This window comes from Triticum urartu, chromosome 6A (genome assembly GCF_056163025.1).
Source record: "Triticum urartu cultivar PI428250 chromosome 6A, HENAU_Tu73, whole genome shotgun sequence".
NCBI classification, from domain to species: domain Eukaryota; kingdom Viridiplantae; phylum Streptophyta; class Magnoliopsida; order Poales; family Poaceae; genus Triticum; species Triticum urartu.
Window position 1 is genome coordinate 570947420 of NC_141878.1, and position 18455 is coordinate 570965874.

General features: G+C 41.8%; 3 protein-coding genes and 2 long non-coding RNA genes across 5 annotated transcripts; all 5 read left to right on the forward strand.

Moving 5' to 3' along the window:
- Positions 1–121: 121 nt before the first annotated feature.
- Positions 122–1122, forward strand: LOC125512824 (uncharacterized). Its single transcript, XM_048677901.2, has 2 exons — positions 122–470; positions 574–1122. The coding sequence occupies exons 1-2, from the start codon at positions 131–133 to the stop codon at positions 762–764; spliced, it is 531 nt and encodes a 176-aa protein (XP_048533858.2). The 5' UTR covers positions 122–130; the 3' UTR covers positions 765–1122.
- A 1232-nt stretch (positions 1123–2354) lies between these two features.
- On the forward strand, positions 2355–3221 carry LOC125512825 (uncharacterized). The gene is made up of 2 exons (XR_007285561.2): positions 2355–2737; positions 2832–3221. It is a non-coding gene; the product is annotated as an uncharacterized LOC125512825 (long non-coding RNA).
- Positions 3222–6705: 3484 nt separating this feature from the next.
- On the forward strand, positions 6706–7508 carry LOC125512826 (uncharacterized). Its single transcript, XM_048677903.2, has 2 exons — positions 6706–6935; positions 7016–7508. Exons 1-2 carry the CDS (start codon positions 6839–6841, stop codon positions 7225–7227), a joined length of 309 nt encoding a protein of 102 aa, XP_048533860.2. The 5' UTR covers positions 6706–6838; the 3' UTR covers positions 7228–7508.
- Positions 7509–9631: 2123 nt separating this feature from the next.
- Positions 9632–10273, forward strand: LOC147966427 (uncharacterized). Its single transcript, XR_015607761.1, has 2 exons — positions 9632–9773; positions 9868–10273. It is a non-coding gene; the product is annotated as an uncharacterized LOC147966427 (long non-coding RNA).
- A 783-nt stretch (positions 10274–11056) lies between these two features.
- LOC147966428 (uncharacterized) lies at positions 11057–11884 on the forward strand. The gene is made up of 2 exons (XM_087527254.1): positions 11057–11418; positions 11543–11884. The coding sequence occupies exons 1-2, from the start codon at positions 11322–11324 to the stop codon at positions 11737–11739; spliced, it is 294 nt and encodes a 97-aa protein (XP_087383380.1). The 5' UTR covers positions 11057–11321; the 3' UTR covers positions 11740–11884.
- Positions 11885–18455: the final 6571 nt, after the last annotated feature.

Below are 18455 nucleotides of genomic sequence, written 5' to 3' on the forward strand. Positions count from 1 at the left end.
TGTTAAGAAAAACTTAACTCATGACCGCGGATTGGCCGTCGAAGCGTGTATCACCCTCTAGTGTGGTGCAGCTTAGCCATATATGCATCGCATACACACGACCACGTGTAGGAGGGCAGGACAAGCGGCTATGAAGCCTTCAAGATCAACACAGGTATGCAAGAGACAAGACGGGCAGGGGCAAAACCCAATCCAAATTCCTGCCGAAGATCCAAAGATCGCCGAACAGCTCACGCCGTGTAGAGAGTCTCAGAGAGCTTCTTCTCTCTCACTGTCTCACCAGTGGTTATTTAAGCGAACCGTAGTAGGAGCATCAGTGCATGCCCAGTGCTCTGTGATCCCGCTAGACGGCACGATGTACCCACGGACAACCACCTGTTTTCTCGCCGCCGCCGTCGTCCTCCTCCTCCTCCTGCTGGCCTCCTATCCATGCGCGGCCGCCGCACTTCGCCTGCCGCCGCCCCCTCCAGGTATATATATGCACATATGCAATCAAAGATCCTTTTGGGTGCTTCGAATCCTAGCCTTATCATGTGTATATGAAATGAATCGGGTGCCTCGATGTGATTGCAGTGCTGCTGCTAGGTGGCGACGCCGGTGCTTTCGGCCGGAGCGCGGCGCGTGAGGGGAAGGAGCTGGCAGTGGGAGCTGCCAGGCGCTTGGGGCATAGGACGCCGGTGTGGAGGCCTCCCTCGCCGAGACCCCAGGCCAGCCAGGGGGTGTACACGCCGACGCCGCCACCGCCGACGTCGATAAACGAATAGGGGGCCGGCTGTCCGACGGCATGCATGTTCGGGCACACTATGCTGTCTTCCTTCGATCGATCAATATCTCCTGCTTTTTCCAGGGTGTTGCGTGGATATGCACCAGAGGATAAAGGACGGCTTGCTGCCGTGTACGAAAGCACTGTCGTTAATGTCAAATAAGTTGGAGTCAGTTCAATATAGTACAGCCACTCGTATGATGCTCTCATGCTCACTTATCTCCATTCTATGAAGTACAACTACAGTAGTTTTTTTTGTTTATGAAAAAGATCAGATCAATTGTTAAAGGTGCTTGACCTTGTCGATGATAGTTGGAAAGTCTTTGTGCACGTATCTCTAAGGACCAGCGCGTTCTGGAGCTGCTGTCGTCGCCATTGAACCCTTAGATCTGAAGCATCTGACACCAAATCTCGCCACATGACCAAAAACCCTAACCTCACCGCCCAAAGGGGTGGAAGGAACCTACCCCGAAGCTCCGCAGACTACGTCCAGATGGACAAACTCGAGGAGCATCAGAACCCGGAAGACAAACTCAAAGAAGCGTCGCCATCCACCTGAGCGCCGCACATGTAAGAAATATATAACTCTGACCTAAACTACTAACCGAAGCGGAGGCACCATGATGCCCCTCCCCTCCACCGACCGCCGAAGCAGCGGATAGAGGGGAAGCGAATCCATGTGCTCACTGATGAAACCTGGAGGGAAGAGTTTACCCTAGCAGTCTAGGGTTAGGGGTAGACAACTACGGTAGCTGGCTTGATAAATTTTTATTTCTCAAATCTGTAATCAAAGGAGTTGACATAGTTTATATGATCCGATTGTTAATTTTGCATCCATTAGTACAAACTAGAAGGGTTGGCGCGCTTTGCCGCACCGTTGGGGTTGTTGAGTTTTTTACTCCTTCTGTTTGAAAATATAAGGTGCATTAGTTTTTTAAAAAGTCAAACCTTCTTTTAAGTTTGACTTTCAAAGTGGTACCATTGGATTCATCATGAAATGAATTTTCATATTTTATTTATTTAGTATTGTGGATGTCGATATTTTCGATTATGAACTTGGTCAAAGTTAATGAAATTTAACTTTTTCCAAAAAATATATTTTATATTTTAGAATGGATGGAGTATTTGGTTGGGGGGGGGGGGGGGGGGGGGTTTGATCAAGATTGTTTTCCTTTTAAATAATAATTATACATGGACTTATTAAATGACAAAGGTTATGGTCAATCAGATTTTTTTAGTTTGCCTATTTATGCCACGCCCTAAATAATGATACACCGACTTATTAAATGACAAATGTTATGGGCCTTTGGCAGACTAAATTGCATTTCGATCCAACCTAGTGGTGGGTTTGCGAGTTTGATTCATTTGGCCTTGTGGCAGACGTGAAGGTGAAGGGAATGTGCAATCACGTGATAATTGGCAAAGAGAGCAAAATGTGTCACGAGGGTGGAACTAGGAAGCAACGTACAGCTAGCCATGCATCGTCAACACACGCAAAACGAGCAGCGCCGAAATCCAATCCACGTTAGTTGCTGGCTGGGGATATAAGAGCGTCACAATCAGACAACGAACAGCTCACCCCACGCACAAAGCAAGCTCTCACTCATTGTCTCGTTAGGCTACTGACTCGAGCACCGTTTTTCATTTTGTTTGTGTGTAGTTTCTTTTTTTTTCCTTTTTAGTTTGCGCCAAAGCCTTTTTTCTGATTTTTTTCGATATTGCCCCTTGATTTTCAGCTTTACACACCACCGATGCATTAAATACTCCTTCAATTGCGTACGCAATTTCCCCGCTCCTTCTTCTTCACCTTCTCAGTCTCCCATCGAGCCAACTGCCCCCACCCCCCACCCCAAGACGACAAGATGTATCGACGGAGAACCATCTGTTTTCTCATCATCGTCCTCCTACTCCCGCCCCTACTAGCTTCCTATCCATGTGTGGCCGCCGCACATGGCCCACCACATCATGCTTCAGGTACATATTGTTCCCTTTGGATGTTTCCAAATCCGTGCTTCGTTCTTTGTATGTATAGATGAGCCCGTCGATGTAATTATGATGATGATGCTAGGTGACGACGCTGGTGCGTGTGGTCAAATGAATGGGCTTCATTGTCAAGGGGGAAAGGTGTCAGGGATGGGAGTTGCGAGGCACTTGGGACAGAGGATACCACTGAAGGACTCTCCCTCGCCAATCCCTAACGAGAACTCGGGGGTGGTGATTCCCCTGACGCCGCCGCCACCGCCACCGCCGTCGATCAATTAATAGGTGTTGGGAGTCTGGGTACGAGCATATGCCATGGTGACTTCCGTGCACCTCTGGTCTCTTACTAATGTGTTACAAGAATAATCTTGCTGATGTGAAATAAGTTGTCATGCTTCAAAGTCTTAAAATGTATTGTTCACTTCTCTATATCAATTTGGACTTCTGAGGTAAACGGCAGAAATAAATCTTTTTTTTTGGGTGTGTTGCGTGGATATGCACCATAGCATAAGGAACGGCTAGCTGCCGTGTACGAAAGCACTTTTGGCCAGCGATGTCAAACAAAGTTCGACGCAATTATATACTGTATTGCACAACGAGAATGGCGATAGAGCGGACGAGCTCGCCCGCTCCCGCTATGCGTGCCAATGGGACAGTGACGCGTTTGTACGTGTAATGAATGTGACCGTAGAGAGTAGAACAGATGCGCAATGCCCAGCAGTAGTATACGGTGACGGAGCCGTCTGATCTGACGCGCATTGATGGTACACCAGCCATATATTCCGTTGGTGAAAACAAAGACACTGACCAAGATAAATATTAGCCATGTCTTCCCTGCTAAATGCCTCAATTGGAATCCATCGTTTGTAACTAGTAGAACTCATCCAGAAATATGGCGGTGATCACAAAAATAAAGCAGCGGGGCTACAAAACAAAACAAAAAATCCTTCATGTGAGATTACATAAAAAAAACGCTGGAAATTCAGAGTTCAACATTCGAAAAAGTGGAAGAATTCAGGGGGAAAATTCCATAAAAGATACAAAAACATTACAAATATAGTTCATGAAAAAAGAAGATAAAAGAATCTGTGCACATTTATATATGTAACAACAAACAGAAAAAAATCGACCGTTGCTATTTTCAGCTTTGTGCGAGTGGTATTTGACAGGATTTACCCTTAACCATATCAGTGAGAGGTGGCGTGAACTGGAAGCTAAAAACATTCTAGTTAGCTCATCAAACATGCATGCCTGTATGTCCCAGGGAAAAAAGTTTTTTGCTTTTGTTTGCATAAAGCACCGGCGACTAATATAGTTGTGCTTAGTTCTTCAGACATGCATGTGTGCTTCTGAGAAAACAAAATTCGGAGAAAATCTTCAAAATTTGATCTCACCAGTCTACCCCCTTACTGCAAAATTCAGAAAACTCATTCTAGACGTTCCCCACCTCACCCCAACCACAGCACAAGAAACAACTTTGATTCACGTGTGGCCAAACATACAGATTTTGTAGAATCAACACCTTACAAGGATCAAGGTTTTTGATCTATGTTCAGGAAAAAAACAACAGGTTTGGCGAACAGTATTCAAATCCATTGGTCTTCATACATAATATACGTCCGGTCTAGCAAGTCAGTTAGAAGATCTTTTTTTTGCGGGTGAAGTCGGTTAGAAGATCCCCATAAGCCCGGATTGACAATCAGATTTTTGTATGCCTAGCTATATTCAGAAGTTTCAGACATATCAGAGGTTTCAGACATATGTGACACAATTGTTCATGCAGAATTTTCAGTCACACTAAAATCAGTTGTGGTAAGTACATATTGGCATGTTCAAGTTTATTTGCTTCAGCTGTGGGAAAAGTTAAAGAGAAGTCACTTTCAATCTTTACCTGCTGCCAACAGATCGATGCTATGTGTTACATCATATTAGAAACGCTCGCCGGTGTTCTACCCGCGACGGGCTACATAGGTGACTACGTTCCTTCCGCAATCCGGACAAGCCACGATTGGCAGGATGACCGGATCAACACCTTGGTTCTTGTTTGCCATCATAAGGGTTCCTAGCTTCGATTTGGGGTTGATTGAGATGGAGTGTGCGCTTAGGGTTTCTTGGATTTGGGAATCGATTGGAGAAGATTGAGTCGCCGTGAGGGCGATGGGCTGAGTTAAATGGAGCTGGTAGGCCGACCAAGCCGTCTTCAATCTACCGTCCATTTGACGCGCACCATACAACGTCGTTTTCTTCCGTCCGCTATACGCATTAAATGTAGCCACATACGTGCCCTAGAATACGGCCTATGTCTCGTATCCCAAAACGAGCCGACGCTTCTGGATACCGTGACCAGGCAAGCTCGTCCACGCCTGTGGATTTTCGATTGCACAACTACTCGTATATATGATGCTCACTTATCTCCAGTCTATATAGGACAAATATGGTAGCCGACAAAAATGAGTTTCATGAGCTTGCACATGCGCCTCCATGTGAGACGTGAAGGTGACTAAAAAATGACATTCACATGTCAGTTGGCAAAAAAGGTAACACTGTAATCTTCCATCCTTAAGGGCATTTTCGATGGCAACTTGTAAATTTTCTCCCGTATTCGTCCGCTGACAGGGATCAGTTTATGGACATGGATGTGAAAGCCCATCATCCAACCGTAGCCTGTATATGTCCGTCAGCAAATTCAAATTTAAATGTACTGATCCACACAACATGCCGGATCACATCCGCGCCGGATCGCAACCCCGATCACAACCAAAAAGAGGAAAATATGCTTAGTTTTTACATGTTCTAATCTAAAATAACATCAGTCCAGTGTCCAACAGTCCGTGCATTTCTGCCCTGCCGGACCGGCAATCCCAGCAAGCTGCTCCTCGATCGAGGAGGTGTCGTCGCCGCCGTGTAGGCAGCCCCCGCGTCCGCGCCAGCCTCTGCCTTCGCCGCGTCCTCACCTTTTGCCGTCGCCAACTCATCTTTCTGCCCCTCCAACATCTGGTAGCGGACGGATTGCAAGATAATTCTAGCGCCAGCAACCAAAGAGTCGATATTCAAGGTCAATATCTTGGCATCGTCCGCATTAGCGGCGATCTTCACCCTCTTTCCATCGAGCACGGCCTTCTTTTCCTTGAGCGCGGCCTTCTATTCCTCGAGCACGACCTTCTTCTCCTCGAGTGCCCCCTTCCTCTCTTCGATCATGGTCCTACTCTCTTCGAGCTTGATCTTCTTCTCCGTCGCTTCTATCAACTGTTTGAACCTATTTGCTAGCTCCATCTCCTACAGGTTCTCCGACGTTTTCATGCTCCGCCTTTCTTTTAGGTAGGCCAGGGGCGGAGAGTGACGTTTCGTGTGTCTGAAGTCCCGCAAAGGCCCTCACATTTTTCTTCGGATTGCGGGAAAAATCACGTCCGGACTGCTCCGCAGATCGATACAAGATAGGTTGGTCCTGTTGGATGGCTTTTACGGTGCGGAGAGCGCGATGCCGACGGTTGCGGGAGGTTTGAGGGACGCGGGGATGCCCTAATTAAGAATCCTCTTGGACATAGGGTAGAGTTGAACTCGTGTTCAACTACTGCTAAGGCTGGTCATAGTGGAGAGTAACTTAGACTAGTAACATGCTTATGTTACTAGTCTATGTTATAACCTTCATAGTGGAGAGTAACATATATGTGGTGTCATGCAAGCCATCATTTATTAAGGTGTAGACTCATTTTGTCTTGGGATATGTTATGTTACAGTAACATATTATGTTACTTCAATCATCTCTCTCCTCATTAAATACATGTCATGTAAGCAAAAAAAAATTTAGTGTTATGTTACTTGCTAAATCACTCCCGCTATGACCAGCCTAAAAAATACCGCACTCGCGGGATCAAGGACAGGACAAACGGCCGTGCGGACCTCGAGGTCAACACACGGAAGAGAAGAGACAAAATTCAGAGTCCCGGGTCGACAATTTAAGAACGCCGCAAATCCTACAGTGAACAGCTAGCTCACGTCTGCAGAGTCTCACTGTCTCAGTGGCTACTGACCGGAGCTGTACTGATATCAGATCTACAGAGTACGGTGGTCTCGGATCCACCTATAGCTCGACCGATGCGTCGCCGGACGGCCGTCCACGCGGTCCTCGTTGCCGCCGGCCTCCTGGTGCTGCTGGCCACGTACTCGCCGCTGCCGCTGCGTTCTCCTCCAGGTATGCATAATGCATATAATTTCCTCTGCGAGCTCCAAATCCCAGCTTATGTGACAGTGTGTGTGTGAATGGATTCGCAGTGCTGCTACTGGGTGGCGACGCCGACGCGGGTGCGCAGGGTAGCCGGTCGGCGCAGTCGACGCCACGTGAGAGGAGGAAGCTGGGTGTGGTAGCCGGCCGGCGCTTGGGCCAGAGAGTGCCCGTGAAGCCACCCTCGCCGGACCCCAACGGCTGGAAGACGATGGTGAAGCCCGTGCCGCCGCCGCCGCCGCCGCCATCATCAATTTACTAGGCGTACGAAAGCAGTATGCCGATCTGGTTCTCACTCGCCCATGCTATGCAACGTCGCGTACTTGCGCGTGGCCGACGGCTGCAAAATCTTGTCTTAGGACTGTCTTTTCATTTCCTGTGGTGCTTCTAATGGCGCTTATGGATGACTGGAACGGTCTTTTGCTCCGTGCAAAAGCATGAAACCTCCAGTTTCGCTATTTGTAGCCACTCCCTAATTTTGTTTCGTGGGACCAAAATAATGTTAATACTCTACTCTTTCTTATTATTTTGAGCAAAGCTTAATACTCTGCTGGTTAAGTACAAATGTTCTGGCCTTTTGGCGGGCTAAATTGTGTATGGGTCCAGCCTAGTTGCAGGCTTGTGGCTCAACTTGATACATTTCGCTTCGTGCGAGAGAGGAAGACAGGGGAAATTTTTCGGCATTTCCTGTACGGCGCTTAAGGCGCCTGTTATAGTATAGCTTGCAAACGGGCGCACACCCCCCGTCTTGAACCCATGACCTCCTCCTCATGTGCTAAATACGGTAGCAATCCAGCAAACGCACCTGAATGTGTTTGGTTACTTCTTTTTACTCTTTTCTTCTTTCTTCTTTCTTCTTTCTTTTTTTCTTTTTGGTTCCTCTGTTTCTTCTTCTTTTTGATATGCGTGACCTTTCTTTATCAAAATCGATGAACTTTTGAAACCAATGAACTTTTTTTAATTCAGTTTTTTTCACAATTGATGAACTTCATATAAATTTGTAAACTATTTTTGAAAATCCATGAACTTTTTCCAGTTTGATGATTTGTTAAAAAAATAATTGACTTTTTTTAAATCGATAAACTATTCTTCAAATTATTTTTCAGTTTCAGTGAACTTTTTTTCAGAACGATGGTTTTTTTTCAAATTGTTGGACTTTTTTCAAAATATTGATGAACTTTTTTCAAATTTTTGTGAACTTTTTTTCAAAATCGACAAACTGTTTTCAAAATCAATGAATTTTTTAATAGGGCAACTTTTTTTTCCTGTTCGTGAACTTTTTTTGAAATCTATGAACTTTCATTTAGAAAAAAAAAAGAAAAATCACGCATGAGCGGCTGTAACTGTTCTTAAAATATTAGCGCTGCTTCCAGTCACTTGTAACGAGGTGATATCTGGAAAAGCACTGGCCCAGCTGTGTTTCTGGTGTGTTCGGGTCGTGTATGTGTCCTGTTACACTGTTTTTCTTCAATGAATAATGACGTTTGATTATTTGCCGCTGGTTGATGTGTCCTGTTACACAGTGCGTTTGCACGTGAGAGATGCTGCATGTTGTGTGGGTTTGGCTTATTGCTCTTTTTTCCACAGTCAGATCTAAATGTTGTGTATGTGCTCACGCAAACAAAAAAAAATGTGTTGTGTACGTGCGCGCGTGTGTAATGGGCACTGCTATGTTGCGAGTCATCCCAATTTTTTTTTTGTGAAATGAGTCATCCCAAACTAGGCACCATGCACCATCATCTTGAGCAAAGTAAGTGTGTCGCGTGTGTACAATATGGAGTTGAATGTCCCTCGTAAAAAAAAAAAGATGGAGTTACCTGCTACTCCTTTACCACTAAAGTGATCTAGACACTCTTATATTTCTTTACGGAGAGAGTAGTTAACAATGTAGCCGTCGACACGTCTACAGGGTCGGGCGGGGTTGGACATGCATTATATTTTTCAGTATTAGCATCTATTAAAATTTTGGCCACATACTTTGTGAAGGGCAAAAGGTCTCTTCAGATGTCATTCAAAACCCTTAAGGCTTAAAATGTACAAAAATGATAGAAAAGGCGTAAAATTTAGACTCGGCGTTATATAAGTAAGAAAAACAATCGGGGTCAAATAGAAAAACAAAATTTAAGAAAATATTAAATAAGGAATTGTCTCATTTCTTAATCTCTCACTAGATACTGACTCGGAATGGCAGTACTTTCTCTGTTTTATTTACTTTGCATATAATTTTTTCCTTCTTGTAGTTTGGGCCGAAGTGTTTTTTTCTTCTGATTTCTTCCGATATTGCCACGTCCACGCAACAAATGCATTAAGCACTCTGCATGTTGCATACACAATTTCCATGCTAGCGGCTGGCTGGGGATTTTAGAGGGTCACAATCCGACAACGAACAACTCACATCACACACAAATCAATCTCTTACTCATTGTCTTGTAGGTACTGACTCGAGCCTCCGGTTTTTATTTAGTTTGTGTGCAAGCTTTTTTTTTCCTTTTTAGTTTGCGTTAAAGCCTTTTTTCCCGATCTTTTTCGATATCGCCCCTTGAATTTCAGCTTTGCACACCACCGATGCATTAAATACCCCTTCCATTGCGTACGCAACTTCCCCTCTCCTTCCTCCTCAGTCTCTCATCGAGCCAACTCCCCCCCCCCCCCCCCCCCCCCGCCCACCCACCCACACCCAAGACGGCAAGATGTACCAACGAAGAGCCACCTGTTTTCTCGTCCTCGCCATCGTCTTCCTTCTCCCGCTCCTGCTAGCTTCCTATCCATGTGTGGCCGCCGCACATGGCCCACCGCATCATGCTCCAGGTACATATAGTTCCCTTTGGTTGTTTCCGGATTTGTGCTTCGTTCTTTGTATGTATAGATGGGCCCATCGATGTAATTATGGTGATGATGCTAGGTGGTGACACTGGTGTGTGGGGTCAAACTGGCGGGCTGCATCGTCAAGGAGGAAAGGTGTCAGGGATGGGAGCCGCGAGGCGCTTGGGACAGAGGATACCGCTAAAGGATCCTCCCTCACCAATCCCTAATGAAAACTCGGGGGTGGTGATTCCCCTGCTGCCGCTGCCGATCAATTAGTAAGTGTTGGGAGTCTGGGCACGAGCATATGCATGCCATGGTGACTTCCGTGCACCTCTGGTCTCTTACTAATGTGTTAGAAGAATAATCTTGCTGTTGTGAAATAAGTTGTCATGCTTCAAAGTCTTAAAATGTATTGTTCACTTCTCTATATCAATTTGGACTTCTGAGGTAAATGGCGGAAAAAATAAATTTAATATAGTCAGAGGCAAGTTGTCTCATGCTAAGATCCGGTCGACTAGATAGTAATAAGTTAATTATAGCATACATATATAATTTTCCTGTGTGAAACATTTTTTTTGGTAATGATGAACATTAAACTAGCGGGTGTAATCACTGCTGCCGTCGACTGACGAATAGCGCCGGGGCTCCGCGCGGGCACGCGATGATACTTGCCAATCTGTAATCATTCTCCAAGAACCATCGTACACACAAAAATATTTTCAAACTTTACGCTATCTTATACTAATATTTGTATCGGCTCTAGGAAAAAATTGTCAAGAAGATTGAGAAAACCATTAAAACATTGATCAAATAGTAGTAATTTGATGAATATGCAATCCATTTTACATCGTGTGTATATCTTACCAACGTTTTTGCGTTTAATAAAAATGAAAAAAAAACTCAATCTGTGAAGAAGTAATGGATCTCAAAGTTGAAGATAAAAAGATTGTAGTAATTAGCATATATATTTTTTGTTCACTTTAATTGTGGCGCTTTTAAGATGTACTCCCTCCGTATCAAAAATAAGTGTCGCTGATTTAGTACAAATAGAGGAATTGATTGAGGAAGTAATCATTTATATTTCCTTATTTATGTAATGTGCAAAGTCCGTATATTGACCTTATAAAGGAATTAATTGATCCTTATTACCTCCCAAGAGGTTAGACACATACTAGCCATTGGATTGGGCAAAATTAATGGCTCATATTAACTTGGACCATCTTTAAAAAAAGCATTTCATAAATGAAAAAGATGTAGCTGCATGCCTCGCTTACTCACGGGTGCATCACGAGGGAGCCAGCACAGGAAGAAACGGCTGCGAATGCTTCGAGGCAATATCCAGCGCCCCTGGTGGAGGATTCATCCAGTCAAAACACCATAACTGTACGTCCAACAGCCCACAATCTCACACCCGCAGGCAGAGATAGTCACAGTCTCTCAGGGAGCAAGCAGTGTCTCAGTGGAGTGCTTGCTAGCTAGCTTACTCGAGCTGTGAACCCGTGATCTCGCCAGCTGAAGCCGTCCCTGACTGTGATCCGCCCACGCGGCTTGATGGGCCGAAGGATGGCCATCTGGTTGCTCGTCGCCGCCGCCGTCATCCTGCCCCTGCTGGCCGTCGCCACGCATCGCCTGCCGCGGCATGCTCCAGGTACGCACGATCGAGTGCCAAGAGATTTCCCTCGCTTGGGTGTTCCGGGTCCTAGCTAGTCTGCTCTGCTGCATATGCATGCACGAATGGATGATTGATTAGATTTCGGTGTTGATGGTGCTAGGTGGCGGCTCCGGCGCGTGGGGTCGACCGGAGGGGCTGCGCCATGGAGGGACGCTGCTGGGTGTGGGAGCTGCGAGGCGCCTGGGGCAGAGGACGCCGCTGAAGGCGCCTCCCTCGCCGGACCCCAATCCCGGCAAGGGCACGTCGACGCATCGGCTGCCCACGCGCCTCCCCTCTCCTCCGTCCATCAAAGAATAGTGGCCATTAATTAATTTTTTGCAGACACCGACCAGTCTTGGACGGTTTCTCAGCAGCATGGAGAATAAAAAAGACAATAGATAACCATTGCCAAAATAAACTCTCTTCCCTTTGTTTTGTCACAAGCACATTTCTAAGTCATCTCATAACAATGCAGAGTTTTTCCAAAAAATCTGGATCTAAAGCGACAATCTTCTCCTCTTTCTCCTTAATTTCGACAGTCAGCACCCATTTCATGATACGAGCGTCACAAAAAACTAATCGTGTGATCTGATCCATCCTCTCCCTCTCCCTCCCCCCACGTGTTGCGCGATTTTCTCCATGCCCTCCCTCCCGCCCGCCTTTTCTGACTTATGAACCCCCCGACCCCCAATCCGATGACTCTTAAACGACTATGCATCAGGCGGTTCGTTTTCTCTCGATACAACCATCTCTATCACCCAACAGGACCCAACACACATTGGGGAATAAAATTCTCGTTTGTAATGAACCCATGCATTTTGTATTAATTAATTAGCAACAAACCAACGTTACAGAACAACACATCAAAAGAATAACAACATTGGCGATGAAGGAACAGATTACACTAGGCTTAGAAATGAAAGTGCCAATTTTTTTGGATGGGCCTTACACAAAAGGGAGTGAGTTCTACTATTTCTTTTACAAAAAGACTTTTCTTAGATATGATAGTATCATTGTTGTTTCTACATTAGCAATGCAATTCCAATGATGGTAAACCAAACATAGTATCCGTTTGTTTTGATTTATTAGTCGAGAGAGCCAAGTCAATAAAGATCTCTCTCTCTCTCTCTCTCTCTCTCTCTCTCTCTCTCTCTCTCGATTTTGGGGTTTCTATTGTTGTTAGGTTACAAATCCTCATTACGCTATATTCTTGATTTTCTTCAGTTTTGTATTTAGTCTTACAAACCCAAACTAAAAGAGTAGTTGGCTTGATTGCATTCGTAATCCAAGAATCTAACGTAATTAACATGTCCCCGTTTGAGATAGCCAGACGTAGTACCTTTTTTGAGGAATGTTTCAAAGAGGGGTAGGGTGTAAGTAGGGCTTATTTTCAAAAAAAATAGAATCAACTCACTATATAGAGAAAACTGGGTCAAAAACTATAAATGCATCGTTATTAAAAGAGAACGTGTAGAACCCCAACAACATGGAAACATCTAGCAAAACTAAGCAACACGGTCCAACAACAACCATGTAGGTGTCCTAGCATCGCTCACTAGCTGAATATCACCTATGCCCCCGAAACCGCACCCGCGGGCCCACAAAGTTAACCTTTACCACCATGTACATGCGTTCCAATCATGCTAAGATGTGAAACTAGATCTTCGTCGCCCAGTAGAATCACTGGTGACCAAAATGAGTACAAAATCAGCGCAGCTTCGGACCATGCGGCTGAGGATATTGCCCCAGGCTTGCACTATGTGCAATTAGAAAGTATGATGCCTTATTACATTCTCTGGAAGAATGAATGATGAATAAACGAGAAAAATTAAACCAGACAGAGCTTTTTATTTCCTGAAAGAGGACACCACTGAGCGATCTATCATGGTCATTATCACTAATGGCTCGCTTCACTAGGAGGAAGTATATCTCGACCACGGCTGCAATCATGCCCTAGCACTGAGTTGGGGACTCTAAATATGTTGGATATGACCCACACATATAGCCACTGCCTCCCCGAGCTCGTTTTGCACGACAAACCCCAAGTTGCCACGCAAGGCATTATTTGGAGTGCTTTCCATCAACATTGATCTTCAGTGGGTCCCTTCTATTGAGGAATGTTACAAAGAGGGGCATGGTGTACGTACTATTTATTTCCGAAAACAAAATCAACCCGCATTATACGTAAAACTGTGCCAAAACCCTTAAATGCCTGGTTATTAAAAAAAAGAACGTGTAGAACCCCAATAGCATGGAAACACCTAGCAAAAAATAGGCATGCATCGTAGTCTAACAACAACTATGCATGCATCCTAGGGTAGATGTGTGTATGATGCTTGGTTGTCTGATGTTTTGGTATCATTGCGTGTGGGCTGGCCAAGGAAATTACAATTTACAAGTGCCTAATTCTGCCTTAGAATTACTTATTTATTATTTTTATACAGGTCCTCGATATTTGGAAAATCTTTCATTCGGAATCTTATGACCGGCTTTTGTAGACATTTAAGGGGTGGTTTCTATTCACTTTGAAGCAACCTACGTCATCTTCTGAAACCTCACAATCATCCTGACCTACACGAGTCGAAAAGCAAGTAGGTCCACGTATGATCAAGCAATGTCGTTAGCCTAAAAGGTGGGTAGCTTGAACTGAGACCTATTCCACTAGCTAGGGTTGGACGAACAACAACCACTGGCAGGATACCTTTGGTCCCCTCGCCTTCTTCAGTCATCTTGGTGCCGAGAGGTGAGAGGACATCAGATCGTCAAGAATCATATGGTCTTCGTCAACATCTACCGGTGCTCGTTGTATGTTTGCGAAGAAAAACATTACATTCTTTATTTGGCGATTCCATGGAGCCAAAAAGGTTTGTGTCCTTGCAGAGTCGATTATTCAGATCGACTGAGTTTATTTTAGTGCGCCATGTTGCTTTTGCTGCTTTGATTCTTCGTGGAGTTAAAATCTTCCATCAACAATATAGTGAGGATCTTGCGGTTCGACGTCTTGCACTTCTAGGGAATCATCCCCAGCCCAAGTATGTTCACCATTTATGGTTTCCCATCTTTTTAGACGGGCGACTCAAGGGGCTCTCAGAAACATTTATTGATAACCAAGTTTGTGCGGGTAAACGAGCGGCGGTATCGTTGCTCCGCTTCAATTTCACTCTCTTTACTGAAAGTCTTGGCACTATTTCATCTTGCAAAGATTGATATCATATAAAAGAGATTTTATTGTAATTCTTAGTTGTACGAGTTACTTCGTAATTTGTTGTATCTTGGATCCAAAGCATTGGACCTGCAATATTGGCCAGTGTGAATGAAACTCTAGGTATTTCTCATAAAAACATGTGTGCAAATAGCTATGTGGGGTAAGTGTGTATTAAAAGAAAAAAGGTTAGTAATGGAACTTCAATAATATCACAACTTCAACACATAGAGTGCAAAAACAACACCACAAATGATGTATAATACTCTTTTTCTAAAAATGCATTTGATACGGTCTGAAAACTTTTAATTACCATGATAAACATTTAGTAAATACATGATAACAGGTTTTAATACATGATAACTACCTTTTCATACACTACAAATAAAACATAAAATTTTAATAAATTTCAAATATTCTTTTAATAAGTCATGAACATTTTCTAATACACTGTAACATTTTTAAGACACATGGTGAATATACTTTTAATACACGACAAACATTTTCATATACATGATGAACCCTTTTAACACATGGTGAACATTTTTTAGATCCATGATGAATATTGACACAATAAATATTTTACTACATGGCAAATCTTTTTTTAATAAAGGATGATTTTTTAGTTGACGAATATTTTGAAGTACGAGAAGAATAGATTTAATTAAGTGGCAACTTTTTTAATTCTTGACGAATAATTTTTTGAAACACAATGGCCATTTTATTAAATATTAAGCATTTCTAATACATAATGAACATTTTAAAAGTACATGGTGGACCTTTTCAGTAAAATGTAAATAAACCAGTTTTTAGTACACGATGAACACTAATTAATACACAAGGAATTTTTAATACAAAGAAGAACATTTTAAATAAGCCATAAACATTTTTAATACACAATACGCAATGAATATATTTTTAATATACACCATAATTTTCTTGGTTACACCATTAACATTTTAAAACACATGGCAAAACCAATTTTTTTAAATGGCACTAAGTAGCTGATGAAGAAAAATAACCAGAAGAAATGAAAGAAAAATAGGAACAAGGAAAAGGGGAAACTAAACAAAAAAGAAGAAGAGAAATAAAAAAATGAGGAAAAAGAAAGGAACAAAATAAAAAATGTAGAGCCCCCAAACAAAAAAATAGATAAGGAACAGATAGAAACACCAAAAAACCAAACCAGCCTGGTTCACGGAAAACATTTAGAAAACAGCGTTAAATACCTATACAGAGAATAGATGGTGAAAAGTCACCAATTATTTGCCCGATTTTCCCTAGGTTTTAGAGATTTTTTGCACCGTTTTCTCGCGCGAAAAATAATGCTTTCATGAGAAGCACAAATATCCTTCTCCGGGAGACACAGATTTGCTTCAGGGGAGAAGTTTAAAAAAAATAGATAATAATGTGAAAACTTATCTGCATTATTTTAGAATCAATGAACATTTTTTAGTTTCATGTTTCATTTTGAAATTTGCACATGACCATTTTTTTCTAATATTTTTTTGAAAAACATGTACACTTTTTAGATTTCTGAACATTTCTGAAATTCACTTTGAAATACATGCAAAATTTTAAATTCATTATTTTGTTTCAAATCTAGCAAAGATGCCTACACAATACTTATGATAAAGTTGAGAGACGTGAAGGTCATTAAGGTGAAGGGAAATGACATTCACATGTTAATTAGCAAAGATGACAGCACAATACGTACTCTATGTATGCTTAATTCACAATCCTCTTTTTTTTTACAAACACGTGTAATTTTATTCATACTCATAACAATTACAGGTACACTGTTTTGGATCGAAAATCTAAGAAAATCGAAAATCTATTGGAAACACCTTCTTCGTGGTAGAGTTCTTTCACCCGCACGAACATTACCAATAATGGTTTTTGAAAACTGCCTTGAGTCGCCATCCAAAAAGACGAGAACCTTCTGTAGTTCTGTGTCATGAGGCATTGGCCGTAGTTATGTTATGTACAGAGAAAACTCAGCCCGCGCCGCATGCATCGGTGTACTAACAGGTCGGGCTTGTGGATGGATCGACAAATTGTAGTGATATGTGCTATGTGCTATACAATGGATGCCACTATGTCTCGCTTAAAGCGAGACAACGGGCGCCTGGAACCATCACGTAAGAACAGCACTAGATGGGCCGGCCCATTAAGTCTTGTTTATTTTTCCTGTTTTTATCTTCACATTTTTTGTTTTCATTTTCTAGATTTCTTTTTCTAATTTTGTTTACACTTATCAAAACCTAAAAATATATATTGCAAAATAATAATATAGTAAGTGATCTGAAAATTCTAATCGTGCAATTGAGAAATATTAAATATATATAGAAAATGTTAATCAAGTATTTGAAAAATGTTAATAAAGCATTGCAAAAAATGTTAAATGTGCATAGTAACAATGTTGACCATGTATTAAAAAATATTAATCTTGTACATGAAAATTTTAATTAAATATTAGGAAAAAATTTAATGTGTATAGAAAAAATGTTGATCATGCATTAAGAAAGTGTTAATATTTTAATCAAAAATATTAATAAATCTTTTGAAAACTATTTAAAATGTGTATAGAATTTTTTTACCATGTATTCAAAAAATATAAATGTTGTATTAAAAATGATTATCTTGTATTTAATAATGGTAAACGTGTCTTAGAGAAATGTATTATATATACCAAAATGTAAAATGTGCATGGAAAAAGGTAGACACAAAATATATATGTTTTCAAAAAATGTTTCTTATGCATTTTAAAATATTAATATTTTTTATGTATACAAAAAGTGTTGAATTTGTAGTAAAAAACTTAACATGTGTTGGAGAAAAAAGTAAACCAATGAAAATCAAATAGGAAACCTATGGAAAAAAACATTTCAAAAACAAAAGAAAAAGAAAAACCAAAAACACAGTGCAAAAATGGAAATAGATAAAACCGATGAAACCAAGAAATAAACAAAGAAAATGAATCAAAAGAAAACCTTAAAAAACCAGAATATAGAAAGAAACAAATAAAAGCAAATAGCCGATTAAAACCAAAAAAGATACGAAGAAAACCAATGAAAAAGAAAATAAAAACTGAACAAAAAATAATAGCAAAGAAAAAATAGTAATAACCGAGTAGAAGTAAAGGAAAAACAACGAAAATACAATAAAACCAAAAAAAGAAACATGGAAATAAAAACCAAGAAAACAATGCAAAAGAATGAAAAAATAGTAAAAATCAATAAATAAAGAAAAAACAAAGAAGACCAGAAAAACGAGGAAAGAAAGAAAGAAAATCGAAGAAAACTGAAGAAACTAAGAAATAAAGAAATACCAGTGAAAATCAAGAAAGAAACAAAAAACATAATGAAAATGAAGAAAAAGAAAAGAAAAGCCAGTAAAACCATTAAAGAAGCAAAGAAAACCATTGAAAGAATAAAGAAAACTATTGAAAGAATAAAGAAAGCCATTAAAGAGGCCGAAGAAGGGGAGGAAAACCCACGCTCGCATCGGGGAACTGCGGGAGCTCTTTCTTTGCCCAGAGGCTAACTTGAACGACTCCAAACCTTTAGCATTATCTTTGCAAGTACAACGTTGGAGTCATGTTGTTTTCTGACACTTTGTATGGAAGATTTTTTTCCCAGTTTCTCTATTTTCAGTCACCCCTTCTTTTAGGGGGCAAAAAATAAGGTTAATAGTGTATCCATTGATTAAATGACAAAGTTTATGGGCCTCTGGCGGGCTAAATTGAATTTTGGTCTGACCTAATCGTGGGCTCGCGGCTTGATTCACTTCGCCGCGTGAGAGATGTGAAGGGGAAGGGCTACACGACAAT

What these genes read in the sequence shown, in the direction of transcription:
- LOC125512824 (XM_048677901.2), top strand. Translation starts at nt 131, where the DNA reads ATGAAGCCTTCAAGATCAACACAGGTATGCAAGAGACAAGACGGGCAG. An exon ending in CCTGCCGCCGCCCCCTCCAG is followed by an intron (nt 471 to 573) that starts GTATATATATGC and finishes ATGTGATTGCAG; the next exon opens with TGCTGCTGCTAGGTGGCGAC.
- LOC147966428 (XM_087527254.1), top strand. Translation starts at nt 11,322, where the DNA reads ATGGGCCGAAGGATGGCCATCTGGTTGCTCGTCGCCGCCGCCGTCATC. An exon ending in CCTGCCGCGGCATGCTCCAG is followed by an intron (nt 11,419 to 11,542) that starts GTACGCACGATC and finishes TGATGGTGCTAG; the next exon opens with GTGGCGGCTCCGGCGCGTGG.
- LOC125512826 (XM_048677903.2), top strand. Translation starts at nt 6,839, where the DNA reads ATGCGTCGCCGGACGGCCGTCCACGCGGTCCTCGTTGCCGCCGGCCTC. An exon ending in GCCGCTGCGTTCTCCTCCAG is followed by an intron (nt 6,936 to 7,015) that starts GTATGCATAATG and finishes ATGGATTCGCAG; the next exon opens with TGCTGCTACTGGGTGGCGAC.